The sequence below is a fragment of the Electrophorus electricus genome, chromosome 8, assembly GCF_013358815.1.
Source record: "Electrophorus electricus isolate fEleEle1 chromosome 8, fEleEle1.pri, whole genome shotgun sequence".
Taxonomy (NCBI): Eukaryota; Metazoa; Chordata; class Actinopteri; order Gymnotiformes; family Gymnotidae; genus Electrophorus; species Electrophorus electricus.
The window spans coordinates 19,931,908-19,952,782 of NC_049542.1; the positions used below are offsets into that span (position 1 = coordinate 19,931,908).

At 38.9% G+C, this 20,875-nt stretch overlaps 2 protein-coding genes across 4 annotated transcripts; both read right to left on the reverse strand.

Moving 5' to 3' along the window:
* Positions 1-75: 75 nt before the first annotated feature.
* ak2 (adenylate kinase 2) lies at positions 76-7,907 on the reverse strand. Of its 2 annotated transcripts, XM_027000928.2 has the most exons (7): positions 7,737-7,907; positions 7,023-7,148; positions 6,796-6,906; positions 6,604-6,698; positions 1,739-1,811; positions 722-917; positions 76-187 (listed from the first exon to the last, which is right to left on the reverse strand). In XM_027000928.2, the coding sequence occupies exons 1-7, from the start codon at positions 7,833-7,835 to the stop codon at positions 180-182; spliced, it is 708 nt and encodes a 235-aa protein (XP_026856729.1). In that variant the 5' UTR covers positions 7,836-7,907; the 3' UTR covers positions 76-179. The 2 variants fall into 2 exon arrangements, with proteins under 2 accessions (XP_026856729.1, XP_026856728.1); XM_027000927.2 differs by lacking the exon at positions 76-187 and having other exon boundaries at positions 448-917.
* Positions 7,908-8,901: 994 nt separating this feature from the next.
* On the reverse strand, positions 8,902-19,685 carry anln (anillin, actin binding protein). Of its 2 annotated transcripts, XM_027000853.2 has the most exons (25): positions 19,551-19,685; positions 17,826-17,976; positions 17,258-17,653; positions 16,623-16,951; positions 16,123-16,507; positions 15,821-16,020; positions 15,637-15,738; positions 15,340-15,442; positions 14,716-14,811; positions 14,374-14,600; positions 14,123-14,271; positions 13,904-14,045; positions 13,350-13,485; positions 12,980-13,165; positions 12,738-12,864; positions 12,605-12,653; positions 12,470-12,523; positions 12,209-12,241; positions 12,051-12,072; positions 11,862-11,974; positions 11,518-11,571; positions 11,107-11,193; positions 10,889-10,996; positions 10,629-10,801; positions 8,902-10,413 (listed from the first exon to the last, which is right to left on the reverse strand). In XM_027000853.2, exons 1-25 carry the CDS (start codon positions 19,566-19,568, stop codon positions 10,299-10,301), a joined length of 3,555 nt encoding a protein of 1,184 aa, XP_026856654.2. In that variant the 5' UTR covers positions 19,569-19,685; the 3' UTR covers positions 8,902-10,298. The 2 variants fall into 2 exon arrangements, with proteins under 2 accessions (XP_026856654.2, XP_026856655.2); XM_027000854.2 differs by lacking the exon at positions 11,518-11,571.
* Positions 19,686-20,875: the final 1,190 nt, after the last annotated feature.

A 20,875-nucleotide genomic window follows, 5' to 3' on the forward strand; every position in this document is an offset into this window, starting at 1 on the left:
GATATTATAAAATAGTATTTTTATTCAAGTAAAACATGATAAAGATCATGGTATTTTTTGTTAGTCTTCATAGACTGCCCCAAATAAAGCATACTATCCATCATAATTAAATTATAGGCTATAGACACCATCCACCTTTTTTTCTCATCTGGATCAGACTGGATGGAGGAAGCAGGGACTCAAACAGCTGTAGAAAAAAAAAAATCCTTGTGTAAATCAGCAATCGATTCAGGATACATGTACTCATAAGGCAAAATACAGTAATTTTTTTTTTTCCCACCCAAATGGCTCATAAAATGCAGCCACAAAATACTCAATCACAATCGCTAGTGGACATGATTATAAATACAACAACCCTTGCAACCAGAAGCACAATAATATTCACATTTCACCTTATATATTGTGCAAGTAAACAAGTAGCAAAAACAAATCAATAAGACATAGAAGTGCAGAGAAGATATTTAATTTCTACAGATTAGCAAAATAAATCAAAAATTCAGTCATTTTTTTGGCATGCAGTATGAAGGAATAGGTCAGAAAAGCAAACTATTAGCTAGGTTACAGAGAAGGCAGTGTTCTAGTTTAACTTGCTGGTAAACACAAGTCTTAAAACTAGAACTCAAGACACCTACTGAGAAATAATAGGATAGGCAAGGATGACAAAGAGAGGGGAAAAAGTAAGTTGAAGAAAGGATTTAGATAAATAACACAAGGTCTTTACAGGTGGCAGCTGAGAAGGCTGCAAGGATGGAGGCAAAGACGACATCAGGGGTTTGTGCAGCATCTATGGCACGGTGCAGGCCACGTGAGCTGTAGTACTGCACCAATGGTGCTGTCTGTCTGTGGTAGGCCTCCAGGCGGGCCCACAAAGTCTTCTCGTTGTCATCGCTACGACGGGACAGAGGTTCACCAGTCACCTAGCACAATAGAGGAAACCAGCATTCATGAATAAGAAGCACCACCCTTTATCTTTAAGCAATGCAGGCCTAGATTATATTGTTTGGTAACTGCCCTTCCAAATTTAGGGTTCGGCAGTTGACAAAGCTTTGACTCCACAGGGACCACAAAAATCCCATACTCAGGCTTCTTGACTTTCTTGATAACGATTTGAACAAAGGAAAGATCAATGCAGTGGACTATGGTGGTTGCTAATGTTCACAAACCTCCAGACTGTCCACATTTTGGCTGGACTTTAGCTTCTAGCACAACTGTTGTGGTAGTAGATATTTTTGATTGGCTAAAAATGTGGACAATCTGGGGCTTCCTGAAGAACAGTTTGACCTTTTGCAAACATTTTTGAACATAATCATCATTGCAGAAATCATAGACCTTTCATCATGGTTGAACAAACACAATATAACTGCTGTGCATCTGATAATCTTTGGAAAGTAGTATGATTGTTGGTTTATTATCTGACAAGCCAATCATAGTGACACTGTTAATCCTGTGATAATCCTGTAATATGGTAATTTGGTGATATGCCAATGTGATAAATTTCTAATGGGCATTTGAAAACTATTCTGGATCGAAGTCATTTACATTTAGGTTCTGAAAAGACAAATGCAAGCTTTGCAACACCCACAATAAAACATCTAAATTGATCTATTAGCAGTATTTACAGAGGACTGCAGTTTTCAAATCAGCAAAATAACATGCTTTTTTGGTTTGTTTTTCCTTAATAATATGCACTTTTCAAATCAGTCATACTAACTGAATATTAACATTTCCAGCCACTTACATCATCCTTCATAGGTTCTTTGGGAGGGTTAAACTCCTCATGGTAGGAACGGCCACTGGGCTGATGAATTAGTCTAGAAAGGTCACAGATCAGGGAAGAATTGTTAAATCACCCTCCAAGGTTAAGATCATGAGGGAAATTTCAACAATCTCATTACATTTAGCAAGCTTCACAGTTGTATTACAGCACTTACAACACCCAACTGCTTTAAGGCAAATGAATGAATGAAGTTACACGTAAACAGCCCCTTTCTCAGAACCAAAGGATGCTTTACAATCAACAAATTCATGAGAAGAGGCACCCAACTGCACACAGAGTACTCTCAACCAGAAACCACAGTCCCCTGGGGGACTGCGTTGAGAGGATAACAGTCAGGACAGAGCACCATCCATCTCAGGACAATTTCTTGGCAAAAGTGTTAACAACCAAGCCACCTGGCAGAATGCAGGAGAGAGAAACTGCATGACAAGCTAAGGAAGAATGCACTGTTCTGCTTTCAGAATGACACTGTGTACTGACTGCAATAATCAGCAATTACTCAACATCCTTCTTTGGGAGTTATAAAACATGGAATTGCATTAAACAAACCCACAAGGCACAGGCAAATGGTGGAAGGCTTGCCAGAATCTCTGAATTTCTACCTTTTGCATCTTTGAAGAATACCATAATGTGATGTTGCATGGTCACAGTAGTGACCAATACCAATATACACGTGGTTGTAGGAGCAGTAGTCCATTTATTTTCTTGGTATCCCAGTGAAGACTCAAGACACCTGTTGAAATTATCCAAAATCTTAACAAAAGGGAAAAAAAACAAAAAAAAAACTACATAACATTTACAAAGAAAACTCTTAGTATTTTTGCAAGGCAGCCCTAAGGAGTGGGAGTGACTTGCCTTCTCTTCTAGCTCTGCAACACCGATTCTCAACATAAGCAGGCCTCAAGATCCCCAAAAGTAGTCTCAGTTTCGCATCCAACTGACTTTTTTTTGGACAGTTCTTCCTTGTGAAGTCAGTCAAAAGTTTGGAATGACCCTTCTATACAAAACCTGGTAAGAGTCCTCTGACTTTCCCAGGAACATTTCTTGGCATTCACCACCATTCCTATTGCATGGTTCAGCTGAAAGATGGCCTATATGTTACAAGTGGTACTTTCATCTGCCAAATCATTCGAGCAACTTTTCCACCCTTTGCACTGAGTAAAGGCTGAATGCAACATTTAGGGGAGCTTCAAGACGTTAACTCAAAATTTCAGGTTCATCGTTCTTTTTGGGGAATAAGACCACTGGGCTTCACCACTCACTTCCTGGAGGTTCAATAATGTCTTCAACATGGCCTCTACCTCACCCTTCAAGTCCAGGATGAGGTGTGCTTTTACCCTGCAAGTTAGGTTTTATGGGTACTATTAACAGAAGCCTGATATTATGTTTCATGATACAACAGTTTTTCCACTTCTTCTGGCCTCTCAACTCAGGGCATCAGTAGGTTGACATGGAGAACGTGTTTTCTTTTTTCAGTCAGGTAGGCAGAGTTCATAAGTCACTAGTCCCGTTCCTCTTTACCTCATACAGGCCACTTGGATTGCAGTAAATTGTTGTTATAGGAGGATGAGTACCTTTTGTCATGGGACCAGCTTCCTTAAGGACTTGTCATATCAGGTCATCTGTTTCTGTTGTGCTCATCTTCCTTCACCAACCTTGATCATGTATCTATCTTCTCACTCATCTTTAAGACATCTGAGAGGATAGTCAGCTGCACTCTGTGGTCATCGCCCTCCCATACCTTTTTTAGGATGTCAAGTGGTGACCTTACTTGACTGCCAAAGAGGAGTTTGAATGGTGAATAACCAATGAATGCATATGATATTTCTGTATATGCGAAGAAAAGGTACATTAGTCACTGGACCCACTGGTGCCAGACATAAATTTGTGATGCACTGACTTGAGAGTCTGCTTGAAGCATTCTACCATACAGTATGTCTGCTGATGATAAGACGTGGTCTTTATACTGTTACTCTGTAGCATTGTGAATACTTCCTTAAGATGTCTGGATGTGAAATTACTTCCCTAGTCTGTAAGGACCCGTACTATTGTCTTCTATAGTCACAGATGTCCTACCCAGTGGATAGCATGTCCTAATTCCAATACTAACAGTCTCATGTTTGCCGGAACTACTAGCTGTCCTTCTGAGACACTGTCAGTACAGTTCTCTTCTCTTAAGAAAAACTGCACTTTTCAAGGTCTTTGGTAACCCCCTTTTCTGAGCTAGCTTTGTCAAATAGTGACTTTGATTCATCTTTTCTTTGTAGCTCCACTATGTCACTTGGGAAGGGACTGAAATATTTAATGATGGAGTGCTAGACATGTCTATCAGTATGGGTTTGTCCCTCCCTAAAATAAAAGAATGGGGGCAGGGGGTCCGCCTTTACACCTTCATTTAGGCAGTATGCCTGGCCCTGAATCTCCATTGGGACCTCTGCTGTGGAATGTTCCCCCTCATCCCCATTGACGCACCTTACTCCAATATAGTTCGCTTCCTCAAAAGCCCTTTCTCCTAAACATGGCACTCACAAGAGTTTGACTATTGCTGGTATCATTTAGGGCCCTGTACATTTTGCCTGTAATTCTGACTGTTATTACTATGGCTTTATTAAGAGTCTGTTCTGACAGACCCATGTTGCCTGGGAATAAAAGATAAATGACCGTTCAAAGTGGGTTGCAAGGAATACTCTTCTCTTGTGCCTTTCCCGACCACAATGTTGACACCAAAGTAAGAATTTGAGCTCTGTACATTGTCTAGTGGTTTTCTGGAGTTAGTGAATTCCTAGACTATCTGCTATGGTAACCATGTCACCAATGTCCTCTTTGTTTGAGGTCATCCATTTGTTATACAGATCCTTCAGTCAGGTTTGGATTTTCTTTGATTTTTCACTCATTCTTGTTCTGAATCTCCGCAGGTATGTTTCTCTGTTTAGCTCATATTTGATGAGAATTGCCTCCTTGACTCTCCTGTTGTCATTTGTGTCTTTATCCATCCCACATATACTGCTCTTGCTTTCCTACGTATCCATCTGCATGCTTGTGCTAATCATTCAAACATTGTTAAATAATGTTCAATGTTGCTGTCTTCTTGTAAAGACTACATTCTGGGTCTGGTCCAGGTCTGGTGCAGTAATGTGGGTGTGGCTGTGTGTTGTAACTTGTGCTGCATGTCTACTTGGCTAATGTGGGTGTGGCTGTGTGTTGTAGCTTGTGCTGCAGGTCTACTTGGCTATTGTGCTTGTGGTGTATAGCTCTTTCCTTCTGTGCCGGGTGAACAATGTATGCCTCAGAATACCTGATGTTATAGTCAGCTGCACCTCCCAACAACTGTTGTTCCAACCACTCCTCATAAACGTCTATGCAGCTGTGTGAACTGATGGGGCAATGAGCCCTGTCTGTTGCCATATTGCTGAATTTCTTGTTCTGCCATCTTCTTTGGCTTGTTGGATCTTAATGTACTGGTGGGACATGTGGAGTTCTTCTGAGCTTCAAGTTGACATTTTAGTTGCCACTGACTAGACTGGGCTAGATTCAGGGGTTTCATCACTGTTTTTCCTGAAATCTTTCCATGTTTCTAAGGTGTTGTCTTCTTGGAGGCATCCTGTTGTGGGGTCAATCTTCCACTATATTCAGATAGTATTTCCTCCTTTGTGTGCTGTGCTGGTTTTGATGATCTTTTGGTGTTTCTTCAACAATGCACCTCTTCAGCTTTGCCACAGATTTTGGTTTTCCTACTAGACTGGATTCAATACCTCTGCCACCATTTATGACACTGCATGGTCACAGTGGTCAAGGGGAGGTGCTAGGAATACACACATTTACATGGCTGTAAGAGAATTAGTCAGTTTATTTTCTTGATATCCCAGTGAAGCCAAAAATACCTGTTGAAATTATCCAAAATCACAGGAAAGGGGAAAAAATTCTATACACAATATTCAAAAAGCAAATTATTTTGTTCTGCAAGGACCAAGGCAGCCCTAAAATTGGGAGTGACTTGTCCTCTCTCCCATGTAGAAGAGACATCAATTATGAACCCAAACAAGCTGTCTGCAGCCACAAGTGTTCTCGTCCCAATGTCTGTCCAATACGCTAGAAGTATTTTATACAGTTTTTCCCCACTTAAGCCCTGGATTATACCACTAGGCTGGCATGCCATCATACAAGCCCAAAGTCTGAAGCTATATACATCAACAGTTCTACTTTAGACATACATTGTCTACATTTATCACAATATGCTTCAGTCTTATAGCACTTTGTTAATCTGTCTTGTTACTCTCCACAGGTGTCCTACATGTAAGGCATCTAACCTCCTTGATGATCGGAGTGGATCCTTTCTCTCACACAAGAGGAGACACATCTTGGATCTACCAGTCACTTTCCAGAAGCAATCAGTGACCAAACCAATTCTTCTGACCATTAAGATATGCACTTCTCTCATTAAAAGAATATACACTGCATTTACACAGATGGTGTTTTGTAGGTTATATCTTTGCACTGACAACGCTGACAGCCACTCATCATCATCATCACACAAGTAATTAGGCTAGCTCTTCTGTCATTTATACCTCTTAAGTCCTGATTTTTTCTTTACAATGCACTATTTGTCTTTTTGCTAATTTTTTCTCCTGGTCCATGAACTGACCAATAAGCCTTTTATCTGCGGTCAAGTTGAAAATATTTAAACCCTAAAAAAACAAACAAAAAAACACTTGTTTTTTTTGCAATATTTTCATTTTAGTCATATATCAAAATGCATTTGTCTAATCCAAACCTAGATCTGTCCAACTCACAGGTGCCACACCCACCTGCACATTAGATCATCTTACCTCCCACAGATCCTGCGTACCAAAAGAGAGTCATCCACAGAGAACTCAATGACGGAGTCCAGTTTCTCTGAGCGTTTCTCAAGTAGATCATCCAACTATTGTACAGAGGAACAGAATCAAATATGGACTGTTAATAATGGCCTATTATTCATATTTTTAATTGCTAACTTTAACAACACACATAATCTTTACCATTTCTGCTTGCTTGACTGTGCGAGGAAACCCATCCAAAAGAAATCCGTTCTTACAAGGAGTAGTGTCCAGGTTCTTCTCTATAAGCTCAACAACCATCTCATCGCTCACCTTATAATAAGACACACACAGGCATCAAAAGACTGAAACCGAAGCACAGGGGCCTAAAGTGGTGTCTGTGATATGCAGGGCTTGTGTTATGCTGAAAATTCATTCATCTGTACTACCAGTTTGCCAGAATCCATGGTCTGTTTTAATCTTTGGCCAAGTTCTGAGCCAGATGCCACCATTGCTCTCAGCATGTCCCCAGTGGCCAGGTGACACACACAATACTTCTCTGCCAGTCTGGGAGCCTGTTCCAATGCACAAGAGAAAGAATTATGTAATATATATTCTACATAAACTAAGGCACGTGATAACACAATCACTAAATTTAACCTAGTTCTAAAATGTAGCTAGCTAATTCCACTATTAAACTGTGGATTTTGCACATGTTTAAGACCTGAACAAGGAATAAATAAGTAGTACAAGCATTAATAATTCACAGTGACAATTAAGATATTTCAGAATCAACAACAAAGGTAGACATTTTAACCCCTTGGTTAAAACCATCACCCACAGTGTGCCAACAGGGAGCACTGCACTGAAACTAAAGTGTCTCAGTTAAAGCCGTACAATTGGTTGATGTGCTTGTTGACCACCCCCAACGCATATGGGTGGATCAACCATAAAGTTTACGTTAATCACTCATTTAAGAAACGGTTTAATCAGGTGACCTTGAGACAATTATGTGCGGCTTTAAATGAATGAATGAGTTAGGGTAACAATCCAGCTACCCACACGAAAACTTTAAACTGCTGCAACCTAACTGAGCGCTGCTGTCCTGTTGAAATGATCTTTAGCTAACTGGCTAGCCGACGAGGTTACATATCGCATCTCACTTGAGTTCCTTTTCCAGCTCCTGGCGGGCCAAGTAGAATGGCTCTGATTCCTTTACGTACGCCAGAAACCACATCATCTTGTTGCGTGCTGGGGGCCATGATAAGTTTGTAAGCGGTGTTATAGACCTTCGACCCTCTAATGTGTTCGCTATGCGCCAACTCAAACCAGAAAGGAAATGGAAACGCCTCTTTGCCAACCGTTGAACACAACACGTTCATTCATTGGTCATTGGCGAGTCGTTCAAAAAGAAACTGTGGTCATTGGAAAGAAGGTACTCCTTTACCCCATGTAATATCCGTTTTTCACATTTTTGCATAGTATATGACAGTGTCAGTTTTGATGCCATATTTAGTAAGGATTATTAGAATACACTCCGGTAATTGCTATTAAGAGAAATTAAACTATAAATTGATATTACGTGGAAAAAAAAATTAAGTAGATTAAATGCATAAAAAACATTTATATAATAATGAGTGCGCATGCACTTTGGGACACTACAGGGTATGTACACGGCCGGTGGGTGTTCAAGATGTGTTCATAAAAAAGGGCATCGGAAACACACCAAAAGTATGCACAACACAATACAAATCACTTTAAACAAACTTACTTTAGCGCCAGAAATGTCTTAGAATTTAGAATTGATTCTGAGGTACAGGAGCCTCTTAGGTAACATTACAGCTAGAGAATATTTCACACATATTGTAATCTGGGGTGATATAGACCTAATCCCATTTCATCATATATCCCTACCACTACGTTTTGCACGAACACGTCTATAGGTAAGATGTCCTGAATCTTTTTGAGGTAGAGGGGTAGGACAAAGTTAGTGCTACATAGCCAACCGCAAAAGTATGGCCACGCAAACCCACCCAATTACATAAAAGGTTCAGGTTCTTGAAGAATTATACCATTTCGTAGATGATTTAAACCACCAATCTTTGTAACTCAGGTCCAGATGACAACGATTAATTCATAAACAAGGTGTAGGGGGTGAAAATAAATGTGATTGGGCTCTGATACTGACATGCTGAACAGTACTGATACTTGGGACAAAAGTAGTTAACTTAGAATAATTGTATAAATCCAGGATAAGAATATGAAACTGAATACAACTAAAGTGGAAAAACCGATACAAACAACAATTTTACTAAAGCTGCTGCCGTTTATTAAAGTGTCAGCACTGCAGAATTCTTTACATCATTTGGAGTGTTTCAAACAAGATTTAAAACCAGCAGACCCACTTAAACACTGAAGTGCCGAGTAGTGTATTAGGAATCACGAGGAGGTACCTAAGAATATATATATTCTATTGTATTTTAAGCAAAATGTATAAAATATTAGCAGAAGGTGAATGTTAAAAAAAGAAAAGAAAAAAAAGACAAAAACCCATCTGGCCAAATATACCATAAACTTACAAGTATATGACAAATTAGACAGCCGCTGAAAGTAATCTTACATATTGGTAGCAGCGTGGAGCTCTGCATGATAAATATTAAATCTCAAACTGCCTATATGAATAAAAGTTCAATAAAAGGAGAGAAAATCCCACACCAGCATAATTTGTTCATTATTCTGTCAAAGCCAAGCAATGTAAACCATAAGACAGAAAATGCATATTATGTTATTCTGCTGTCAGTGAATACACTCAAAATATTAAAAAACTCCTAGTTTAAACAGAGCCAAACAATTAAGCCAGTTATTCTGATGTATTTCGCTTCTACAGGTAAAGCATAGTCACAGCAAATAACAAAACACATCTTAAAACACATCATGCAATTGTAATGTAATCAAATAACTAAAAGTTCAGAATCTCTATTTTGGGTGTAACAAAACATTTTTAAGTCAGGATGCATTCAGTATGCATTGAATGTCGTATTACAAAATTGGGGGGGTGGGCGGGGATTACAAGATACCAATGTACTTGAACTTTTGTCTATAGGAGTACTCCGATTTTTTCATTGGTAGTTGAAACAATCCTTAACTGCAGATACTGTGGCAGATATGAAAAATGTTGATTTAAATATAAACATTAAATATCTAATAATATCTTGAAATATCTGACAGCAAAAAATACTTGTACTTTCAATTAATTATAATATTGTCTGTGGTTTTAAGATGCAGAACTGAACTGTTTAATGTGCTTACATGTGAAAAACTACATATTTAACCTTTGGATTTCTACAGTGACAAAGTAAACAATCATTAGAACTAAAATTTATTCAGGCTATTGACTTTGTTGTTACAACTCCTTTCCTTTACTGGTTATTGGTTATAGTAATAGAATATCTTCCAGGTTTAATTAATTGGTACACAGTCATCTAGAATTATAACCTTAAAAACTTTGAGGTGAATTTTGTACTTTGCAATACTGAAATGTCTACAATATGGCTTTATTAAGGTTCAAACCCCTACACCCATCACCAAAATGCCTTATTTATAAATGGCCTGTAAACCCTATGTAGTTTTGGTATTATATTGCACTTCTCAGTAAAATATTTTGGAAGTTAATGTAAAATTTAGACTCAGAATGATGCTTATCCTAAGTGCTGGTCAAATGAGGGTCAAATTGGTCTGTAACATGCATCCGGTTGCCACATCCGTAGATCCACTAGGATTTGATTGAGCTTCTGCATCCACAGGTTTCTCTCTTCCTTTGTGTCAGCACTAAGCCAATTCCTGCATGTTAAAAAATTATGCCATAAATTGCTTGCACATTCCACAAGATAATTATTTAATGCATGCATATTATGGTACAAAATATTTATTTGGTTTTCTTTTTCCATATTAGTAATCCCATCATTCAGCATCCTAGTGTTACCAGTATGACACCTCTCTTCAGTTTACTCATACAGGAATTATAAAGTGACAGCATGTAGAGAGTGGGCCCTTACTTGGTGACACACATGGTGTTCTTGCATTGGCTGACAAGAGTTTCTTTGTCATCTTCTCTTTGTGGTCTCACTGTGATCAACTCAAAGGTATTAGGCCGGGCACAGAACTCGCGGTTAGCGGGCTCTACTTTGCGACTCACACAGTTGGCCAAGTTGAGACGACCAATTGGATTCTAGACAGAACAGTTCATTCCTAGGTTAAATTAAATTTACATGGTAAAACATGTAGTATACATGAATTTCTGCTTGGACTTGCCTACCTTTCGTTTCTCATCATCAGGGTAGGTCCAGTAGGAGATGCAGTAGCCTGAAAGGACACACCATCTTCTATGCCAAGCTCCAAATCCACTGACGTCCTCAAACATGGTCTATAATTTATGATCCAAGTATCAGGACAAATTCCTACTAATTGCAGCAATAATTCAAGCAGTGAGAAACTACTATTTCATTAAATACACGCAAGAGATAGAACACTCACAAGAAAGCCCCGTTCCTCCACACGAGAATCAACTTCACAATGCATACGAAGGTAGACATGGCCTTCCAGAGGACTAAGGAATGGCACCTAGATGTGTATGGAGGATGAAGAGAAGGAGAACTTAAGCAAACAGTTGCACAGGTACAATGCCTTAGTTGAAGAGAATTTGTCAGATATTTCTGAGGAAAAATAAACACACATAGGAAAAGAATGATGAAATCCCAAGATAAGAGTATGCAAACACCCTTTCCTCAGCACTGTTGAGAAAAGCATAAGGCCCACTTGTGTGTACACTATAGGCCAAACAATGCATATTCAGTGTTAGTAACTGAGCCATTACAGCATGTATTTGTTAGGATGAAAGCAAGCAAGCAACCCTCATTTAACTGAAGGAGGGATAACTGTAAACACCTTGTTCTGAAACATGTCACTGAGAAGCTTGCTCTCATTTCCTTCATATCTGATCTATAAAAAGAGAAACGAGTTCATGTAAATAAGCCGATATGTGCAGGTAACAGCACAGTGCACTAAAATCACAGCTTGTTTTGCTAATATGCAAAGAATTATCAGACAAAGATATGGTCCATTTATGCCCTTACCAAACCCAACAGAAACTACTCCCATCATTGTTTCCCTTCATCATTCCATTTGTTAGTATATATGTATTTAGCAGCAATTATTACAAAAGAACACCAGCTGAAAAAAAGGAGTAGTAGAAAGGCATTTAGGAGAGCATATGGTCCCAAATGGTTTACCTTTTCCAGGGGAAATTTATTTTTTCCAATAGATGCCAAGGTTAACTTGTGGGATCCAACAAGAGCAAAGTTACTGGTGCGCACCGCATTTGGACCACCAGGGCTTGCCATTACTGCAAAAACAAAGTGTTTTAAAGATGCACACAAACCAATAAAAACACATTAATATACATTTCACATAATACTCACCAGGTGTTTGAAGATTACTTTTCTATAACATGGGGGGAAAAAAAAAAAAAAAAGTTTCTTAAACAAAACAGATTGAAATAGCTGAAATAACATGTTAATATGACATGAAGCACAATGTCCATAATATTAATAGCAAACAAAGACAAGAGGGTACTTACAGTGATGGCAAGGAATCGCTTAGGAGTGATAGCCTAAAGAGAAAAGACAAGATCTGTTCATCCAAAATCCTAGTCATAGCCAAGTACTGAAAACTTAATAATTTTTAACCATTCAAAAAGCACAAGTGTATGTTTCATTACAACACACATAAAATGAATTATGAATTTTCCTATCAAATATTATCTTCAAACTTGTCAAAACACTAAGTACTATTCCACCGTAAAGATATAGACAGAGATAAATAACAGAAAACTAGGTACTTTTGTCTTGCTGGGCTTCTTCCTTTTATCAAGAAATACCTCTCTTTTCTGAACCTGCAAACATAGAAAACAGAGCAATCTAAAAATTCAACATAATTACACATAAAGAACACATCAAGAAAAAGATGCACTTACAAGATAGTACACCTCAATATCAATCTCAAAGTCACTGGACACATCAGACCTGAAATTTGAGATAAACATTAGGTTAGGTATAACAAGACTAGTCTTTATGTTCAGACTTGGCACAAAAGGGATCCAGACTCACAGAGTAAACTTGGTGGAGAAGGTCAAGGCATCCCCACTCAAGGCACTGTGGGTGCTGGCTAGAGGAGTTGCAACTGTGTTCTCAGCTCCAGCACGGATCATCACAAAGAAGTAATGCTTTCCAGCATCTATAGGAAATGAAGGCAGGGGAGAGCTATTCAAGACTAAAAAAAAGACAGACATTGTACTGGGGATTCCCACTTTTGCCACCTATTTATGAAAATCTAAATGGAGAGCACATACCAGGCTTGTTGGCGGTAGAACAGACAAAGTCAGCTTTAAGTGGTAATCGGAGCTCCTGAAGGGTAATGGAGCCCTTGGAAGCAGGCACACCTACATCGTCCTGAGCCCTGGAGTTTTTCTTTTGAACTACCGGGCCCTCTGCCTTCAATCGATCCAGCTCAGCTTTCAGAGCTACCCTCTTCTCAGCTGGAGAAAAAAAAAAGTCATCCATTCCCATTAAAAACAAAATGCTTGTGTTTCAATAATATATACTTTCTATCGCCATGACAAATGTAATAATAACGAAACATTAAGCGTGGAAACATTTGAAACAGCCTATGACATCTGCCTGAATAAGAAGGTAAAAAAGAGCACCACACTGGTTACTCACTAGCTATAATCAACAGCCTCTCAGCCTCAGCCTCCACCTGAGAGCCTTTACCATGTTCCTCATCTGTGCAGCAGTTTAATGCCTGACTGGCCTGATGGATCACGCTCTGCTGCAGGTTCATTTCACTGGTTAGGACCTAAGAGCACAGCTCAAATTAAAACTCTTAATTTACATTAATTTACAGAGCACTTTAAAGACATCACATGTTGACCAAAGTGCTGCACGTGCCAATAAAACGCCTGGGCATAGATTGTTTAAAGCTAACAGCAGCAGCAGCAACAAAAAACACAAAGTGATGTACAATGTGGCAAGCATTGACAATTAAAATGCATATTCATAATTCAGTTTATGTAAAAACACAAATAACACCAAAACTTTGCACACAGTGGAAGATAATAGGAACATACTGCAGGTAGCTGCTATTGCTAGGGAAAACAGAAAGAAAATCTAAGAATTTAATTTTAAAAAATCTTTGGTTTTTAGCAGTTTTTAAGGCACCTCATTTAGATATTTCTTTGGCTGAATAAATGTCCAAGTTTCATTTTTTTTTTTACCTGCATCTTTTGTTTAATGGTGATGTGACTGACCCCCTGGGACTCATCCACTCTTTGAGAGACATCTTCATTCCTTACAATCACCTGTTTCACTTGAGGTCTCTCGGAGTCTTTCACTCTTGTTGATCTATAGGCGTCAATGCTGAAATCCAGAAGCATCCAATTAAATTCTCAGGTTTATTTTAAATGATATTTTTAAAAAATGTACTGTAGGATCACCTGTAGGGCAATTTGTGCTCTTCTACTACGGTCTCAATACTATCAGATGAGGCAGCTCTCTGCATGCGGGCCCGCTGGAATTTTGTGGGCCTGGAGACACTCTCAGGAGTCCCACTCTTTGCATTAAATGAGCTGGTTGGGGTTGACGTCTAATTTAACAGACCACAAGGACGTAGAAAATATGGAGTTTAGAAGAATAAAAGCACCACCACTTTCCAGGGATGGAATGAAAAGACCCTAAGCCAACTCACCAAGACTTTCCTCTCAGGACTCTTGACCACTGCAGCCACAGTCTCAGCTAGTGGCATGAGGAGAGACATGGAGGAGATGTTAAGTGCATCTTCATCCTCCTTCACCTCCTCATCCTCATCACTATGTCTACTCTCCTCCAAAACGCCCTCAAAAAGATTGTTAATGACCTCAGAGTTTACAGAGCCATCCACATTCATCTCGATCTCATGGATTTCTTCCTTTTTTTCTGTAAAATGGAATTACAGAATAAGATTTTGAAGATTTAATTGTTACTTAAAAGATGTAAAAATATCCTTTTATATCAAATTGGACATTTGGCAGGGAGTCTTTTTTCCCCTCACTTTCTTTTTCCTCCTGCTCATCCATTTCTATTTTTCCTACTGACAACTCTGCACACTTCAGAGAACTTGCAGGGTCAGGCTTCAGGCCCGGCATCTCTGATGAAGGAAAGAATCTGGTTAAAGTTGAATTGTACACACATCTGCCGGCTGTGATTAATCTTCTATATACTGTGACCAAGACGTACTTTGTGGTAAATTAAAATAGAGTGCTGATATTATGATTCAGGACTGGCCTGTATCATTTTTACCACAATTATTTACACTTTCTTGAGCATGTGAATACAGTGATTCAAACACTGAGAAAGCACTCTAAGATTGAAGCAACATCTAAGAGTGAACATACATTAAGCAATATTGTGATGCTTTTGAGAGCTCACCCGTATGTTGTACCCTGCTGTGATATTAGCATTACAGAGGTCAATGTCATAGCATTAATTAACAAATGATACATTGTACAGTTCTAGTAAACATAAGAAAAATTAAAAAAACAAACAAAAAAATGTCATGCCTAGGGATAATCAAAAACAATAAAGTGATGCATCAAATCAATACCATTCTAATAAATTAACACATGTAAACATCTGGGTGACTGCTACACAATATGTCCAGAATTAGAAATGTTACCATTTTCATTGAACTTGGAATGAGTTTCCACAATGCCCAAGAGTGGATCTGAAGGCTCACTGGAAAGTGCAGTAGCAAAACCTTCATTAAGATCTTCCACTTTCTAAGGATAATAAAAAGATACCACAATTATATAGTGTTTTATTTCAATTTGCTTATGAGTTTGTTCATTTGATATGCATGTGTTCCTCAGTCAATCTTTCCAAAAGTAATAGAGATACAGAAAAATAAACTGAGGACTTGTTCTCAGAGATCAACCCATTTATGCAGTTCAAGATGTGAGCTGTGACTTTCCACCTTGGATTCCAAGCCATTTTTGACCTTTGAGAGATCCTCTTTGCTTTTTTGGTTGGCAGTCTGAAATCGACTGCGAATCTGTGCCAATTCTGCCTCACGTTCCTAGTAACAAAAGAAAATGTAGTCAAATACCCAAAATCTATCCATTTCAGAACATATGTTCAGAAAAGTTAAAATGACACACCATTTTGTGCTTGTGAGTGAGGATGGCAGTAGTCGAGCTTGGTTGTGCAACAGGCAGCCTCTCCTGGAGCAGTCTGGATTTAGGAGTGGCCGATGGAGTGACAGCAGGCGTGCGTTCTTGACCTCCACCACCAAAGGGAGAGCCCTGATTACGTTCCTGTAATCTTTCCCCAAAGCGCTCCAAGAATGATTTAACACTCCCTAAGGAAAACACAAAAATATAAAAATACATAATATATAGTCCAAAAATAAATGAATACTTAAAATAAAAAAAATTCAGTAACTTATAATTGGGTTACTCACCAGAAGCTCCAGCTGGGCCCCTCTGCTGTAATGGTGGCGCTTCTGTGTGCAAACTTTTGTCAGCCTGAGAGACAGATGCTATGGCAGAGGATGGTTTAGTTGTAAAATTTGATTTTGTGGGACTCGAGATAAACATTCTCCCAGCACTTGACTCTTTGCTTGAGATGTGATCCTTTAGAGGACTATGGGAACCTGAAGCTATCTGTGGATTACAAGAGAGAATTCTTCCAGATTTGAGTGGAGTGGAGGATTGGCTAGAGCAGCTTTTCACAGGGCTGGACACAGGGGAGGAAAGTCCTTTAGCCAGTTTGGCCTCAGGAACCTCAGTCTTCTGAGCGGTTGGTAGAGTAACTATGGATGATTTGACTGGAGAATAAACTGGCAGCTACAACAAACCATACATAAATTTTAGTTAACTTCCAATTTAAAATTTAAAAAACTTTGAAACATGAACATGGAACAATATACTTAAAAAAATAAAATAAATTGGCATAACCTACATGTTGGGTGCTGTGGACAGGCTTGCTAGCAACAGGCTGGACATGCAGGGCTGGTTGTGTCACAGCACAGGTCTTGGCACTAATGTTCTTTTCCTCATGGGCTGGTGGAACCACACATGCTTTGCCAGGCTTCCCTTTTGCATCATTTCGGCAAACAGGTGCATGTCCAAGGTCATCTTCCCAGGAACTGATCGTTGCCGCAAGGTTTGCCAGTCTGCCCTTCCGGCCTACTGGTGTCTCTGATGAAGCGAGGGCTGGAGGTGCAACCTCCACCCTCTGTGATCTAAGAGGGGACATAGCTTTGCTGTTCGATAATGGTTCACAGCTGCCTGTAAATAGTTCAATAGGAATTAATTTTAGAAACACATCAACTAAATGTATTTCAAAGAACAACTCAAACTATTATCGACTATATTTCCTATAAAACTGGTATTTCATACAATGGTAGATCATGCTGGTAGGCTAAATCCTTGAAAATAAAAAGATGTACCAAGCCCTAAGGTTTTAATGGATAAAACTGCACCCAGTTTCATAGTTCATAATACTTATGCCTTAATCTGGTGACAAATAAATGTACTCAAAATAAATAATCTATAAAACGTTATCTTCACTGAATAAACAAGAATACAACCCACCCTCTGAATCCCAATACTGCCTCTGCTCAGCCAATCTCTGCAGACGGGATCTCATGTTGCTAGGGGTTGGCATGGAAGCAGTACCATCTTTAAGAATATCTTTGTCTTCCTCCATGACAAAATGCTTCATCACCTTATCTGTGGACCCTGTTGTTGTTTGTGAGGGCACCACCATCACCTTCCCTGTGTCTGAAAGAGGGCCAACAAGTCCAGCATCTGTGTCTGAACTAGGACAGATAGTCATTTGCTCTGATGAGGCAGAGTGGATACTGTATGGTGCTATGGGAGGCTTCTTGTCTGTAATGGCAACTGGCTCCTTGTTCTCTTCTCCAGTGAAATGGCCATTCTCCCCTGAACAGCGGCGTTTAGAGGCCGATGGTGTGGGTGAGGGAAGTACTGTAACACAAATACACACAAATTTGTTAAGAACATTTTCAGACTCTTATACTGAAAATAAACAAACTTTTTTTCTCAGCTTTCTGAAGCCCAGTGTTACCAACCTGCACACCACCATGATCAAAGTCAAAGAAGCTTTGCATAAAAGGAACTGACTTTAAACAAATGGCACCTTTTTCTGTTGGTGGCACAATTACGATACTGTTTGTCTCTGCAAGTGGCTCTCTTGTCCTCTTTGCCATTTGTCGGCTGGCTGCTGTAGGTCGCTCTGCCAGCTTCTTCTGAAGATTCTCCCTACGGGCACGTGTGCGCTCCAATAGTTTCTGAGCCAAGAAGTTTACAAAAAATTGACAAGAAAATATTAAATTATAAAATATTAAGGAAATGCTCTGTACAACACCACCTTTCACTGAGTGTAGTTTTTGGGAGGTCTATAAACTAGGGACTAGGACATATTGGATAAAACTCAACATATTAAATTATAATTATAAAATGTCCAGGTTCCCAAGACACCTTGTTTTTAACAAAAAATAAGAAGAATGGTCTGTGCAGAGAACCCAGCGCACTGTGTAAAACCACCTAATTAAGGAGTCTAGAATGTAGGATAAGTGTACCCAGTTTCACCTCTTAAGTTAAATTAAAAAAAAAGTAAAGTAATAATGCACACTGTTGATGATTGGTCAGTTCTGCTATTTGTTTTAGGAACCGTTTTTTGTGTTGTAATCAGATTAGCCAATACTGAATGAGGACCTGCAATTTGTAGGCAGACCCTGGTGCCCTTGTAAAAGCTACCAAAGAACATTGCAGTTTAACAGCTACCCAGAAAAGCACATTTATATTCATTTACATTTATTTTCAGTTATACACCTTGTTAGTAGTTAGTGCAATATGTAAAACATAAAAACTTGATTTATATGAAATGTTACTTTATCAAGCTCTTGTCAAACCGAACAATGAGCCTTCCAAGTTAGCAAAGATGCCACACAGCGTTGTTGAATCACTAGCTGTAAAAACATACAGCTATACACAGAGGGAATCCAGTTTCCTTGGTACTTTTCCTACTTTATTTGAAAAAAATAAATAACCCATCACGGCACGGTGAACTTTCTATTACACATGACGTAAATTTAGCTAAATTTATCTAAGTAGCGATAAATGTATTAAGTTTGATTTAAATTATGTTTTTTGGGGTTCTTACATTTACCTTTATGGTGCATAGGAAACACTTTAGGAGCAACTGAGCGAAATGGGGATTCACATAATATTAATATACAAGTAGGTCCTAATATTTAGTTCCAAAGTTTCCGCTAGCTAACTCAGGTTAACTTAGCTAAATAAGCAAAGCAAGCAACACGGCAGACTTGAACTCTAGCTAACGCTAGCTAGACTAGCGAGCGATACTAGCTAAACTATGTTTTATGGTCAGCTTTGGCAGCGTCCCAGAGAGTGAGCGGAAATTTCAGTTAGTTGCTGTCATTCCCAAAAAATGCCTGCCATGTGAGACCGTTACAGCAGTTTCTTTTTTTGCTACAACTGGAAAGACAAGCTAGCGTTAGCTGGCTAATCCTAAACGGTCACACCCCAGTTAGTTAACCCTAGTTAAAATAACCCACATCTCCCATGCGCACGCAGTGCAGTTCTTAACCTAGCTAACCTAACCTAGCTCAATCCATCTGACAGCGTTTTACTTACTAGACATATTTTAATTACTAGTAGTATTTTTTTTTTCTTGTAGGAAAATGACTATGCAGCACGTCGAAATGAATGCATTTAACGATTACATAGCTTTACAACAATGTTTACTATAAGATTATGGTTAAATACAACCCAACAAGACTTAATCACAGTCCAAGGCCGCTCGAAACACAGCAATAATTACATAGTGCATTTAACCTACCTCAGTGAAAGGATCCATTCCTAATTAAGTTATCAAGCTAATATACGCTAAGGGTTAAATCTAGCCTAGTTAAATAACGTTGCTTGAGACGGTTTTTGTCTCCGGAGCGCTAAACTACAGACGACTAGCTACCCAGTTTTCTTCTCCTCTCAGGAAAGGTTCAACTGTTCAAATTTGAATTTCAGCGCTGTTTCACTGGGCAGTCACTAACGGTCACGCTCGCGTCATCCACAACCTGGTACCGCCCACTTCCTCTAACCAGCGGTATACTGTAGTGGGTGAAAACTGTAGCGCTTACAACTTACAATAGTTAGTTATAAACAAGTCCAGGACATTTGAAAACACGACAGCTCGTTCCTGTTTTATTTGGTGGGTGAAAATGAGTAGAGAAACTGATTGAATGGGTACTTGAATTAATTGGTTTTCTTAAAAGAATTTATTTCAAAATCTTTGAAATGGCATGGCAATGGAATTTTTGGACAGCGTTTCAGATGCCTAAAATCGGAAACTGGCCAAAACCATAAATATTTCTTCGGGAACTAACCTATCTTACATACATTTAAAATAGGCCTGCACATGAAAACGGATTCATATAGTCGAAAACACACCACACCCCTACCTTAAAAAAAACCCCACACACTATATATATAGAGAGAGAGAGAGAGAGCGAGAGAGAGAGAGAGAGAGAGAGAGAGAGAGAGAGAGAGAGAGAGAGAGAGAGAGAGAGAGAGAGAGAGAGAGAGAGAGAGAGAGAGAGAGAGAGAGAGGTCCTGTGTCCTGGCGTTTCATTTTAAATGATTTTTTTTTTATTACAAGGTACGTTGAACTTGGGCTTCAGAAATCAAGGGGATTTGTGAAAGGGATTCACAAATCCCCTTGATAGGTGAATTTACATTGAAATGTACTGGTGTTCCATTATATAAAAAGAAAAAATTCTAGATGCAGTTTACTTGCGAATTTACTTTTACATATGAACACAAATATTGATTACATTCGTTGTTCTAGTCAATTTAAAAAATAACGTTTCAGTAATAAAAAAATGGGTTTCAACTAAGTTGATGCAAACCTTTAGCAAGAACGTATACTTTAAACTCAGGAGATGGCGCTATAGATACAGCAGTAATATAGCCAACAAACGATCGCGGTGAAACGAGCTGATTTACAAACATGGAAACGAGGAAAACCTAGCTGACGATTTTTAAACTATTGAGTCGTAAACAAATATATACAATTAGTATACGGGCGTCGATCGCCCAACTTACAAGTTAGCCCACCCTATTATATTAACCATCCCGGTACTCATTAAACTAACTTTTAATTGAGTC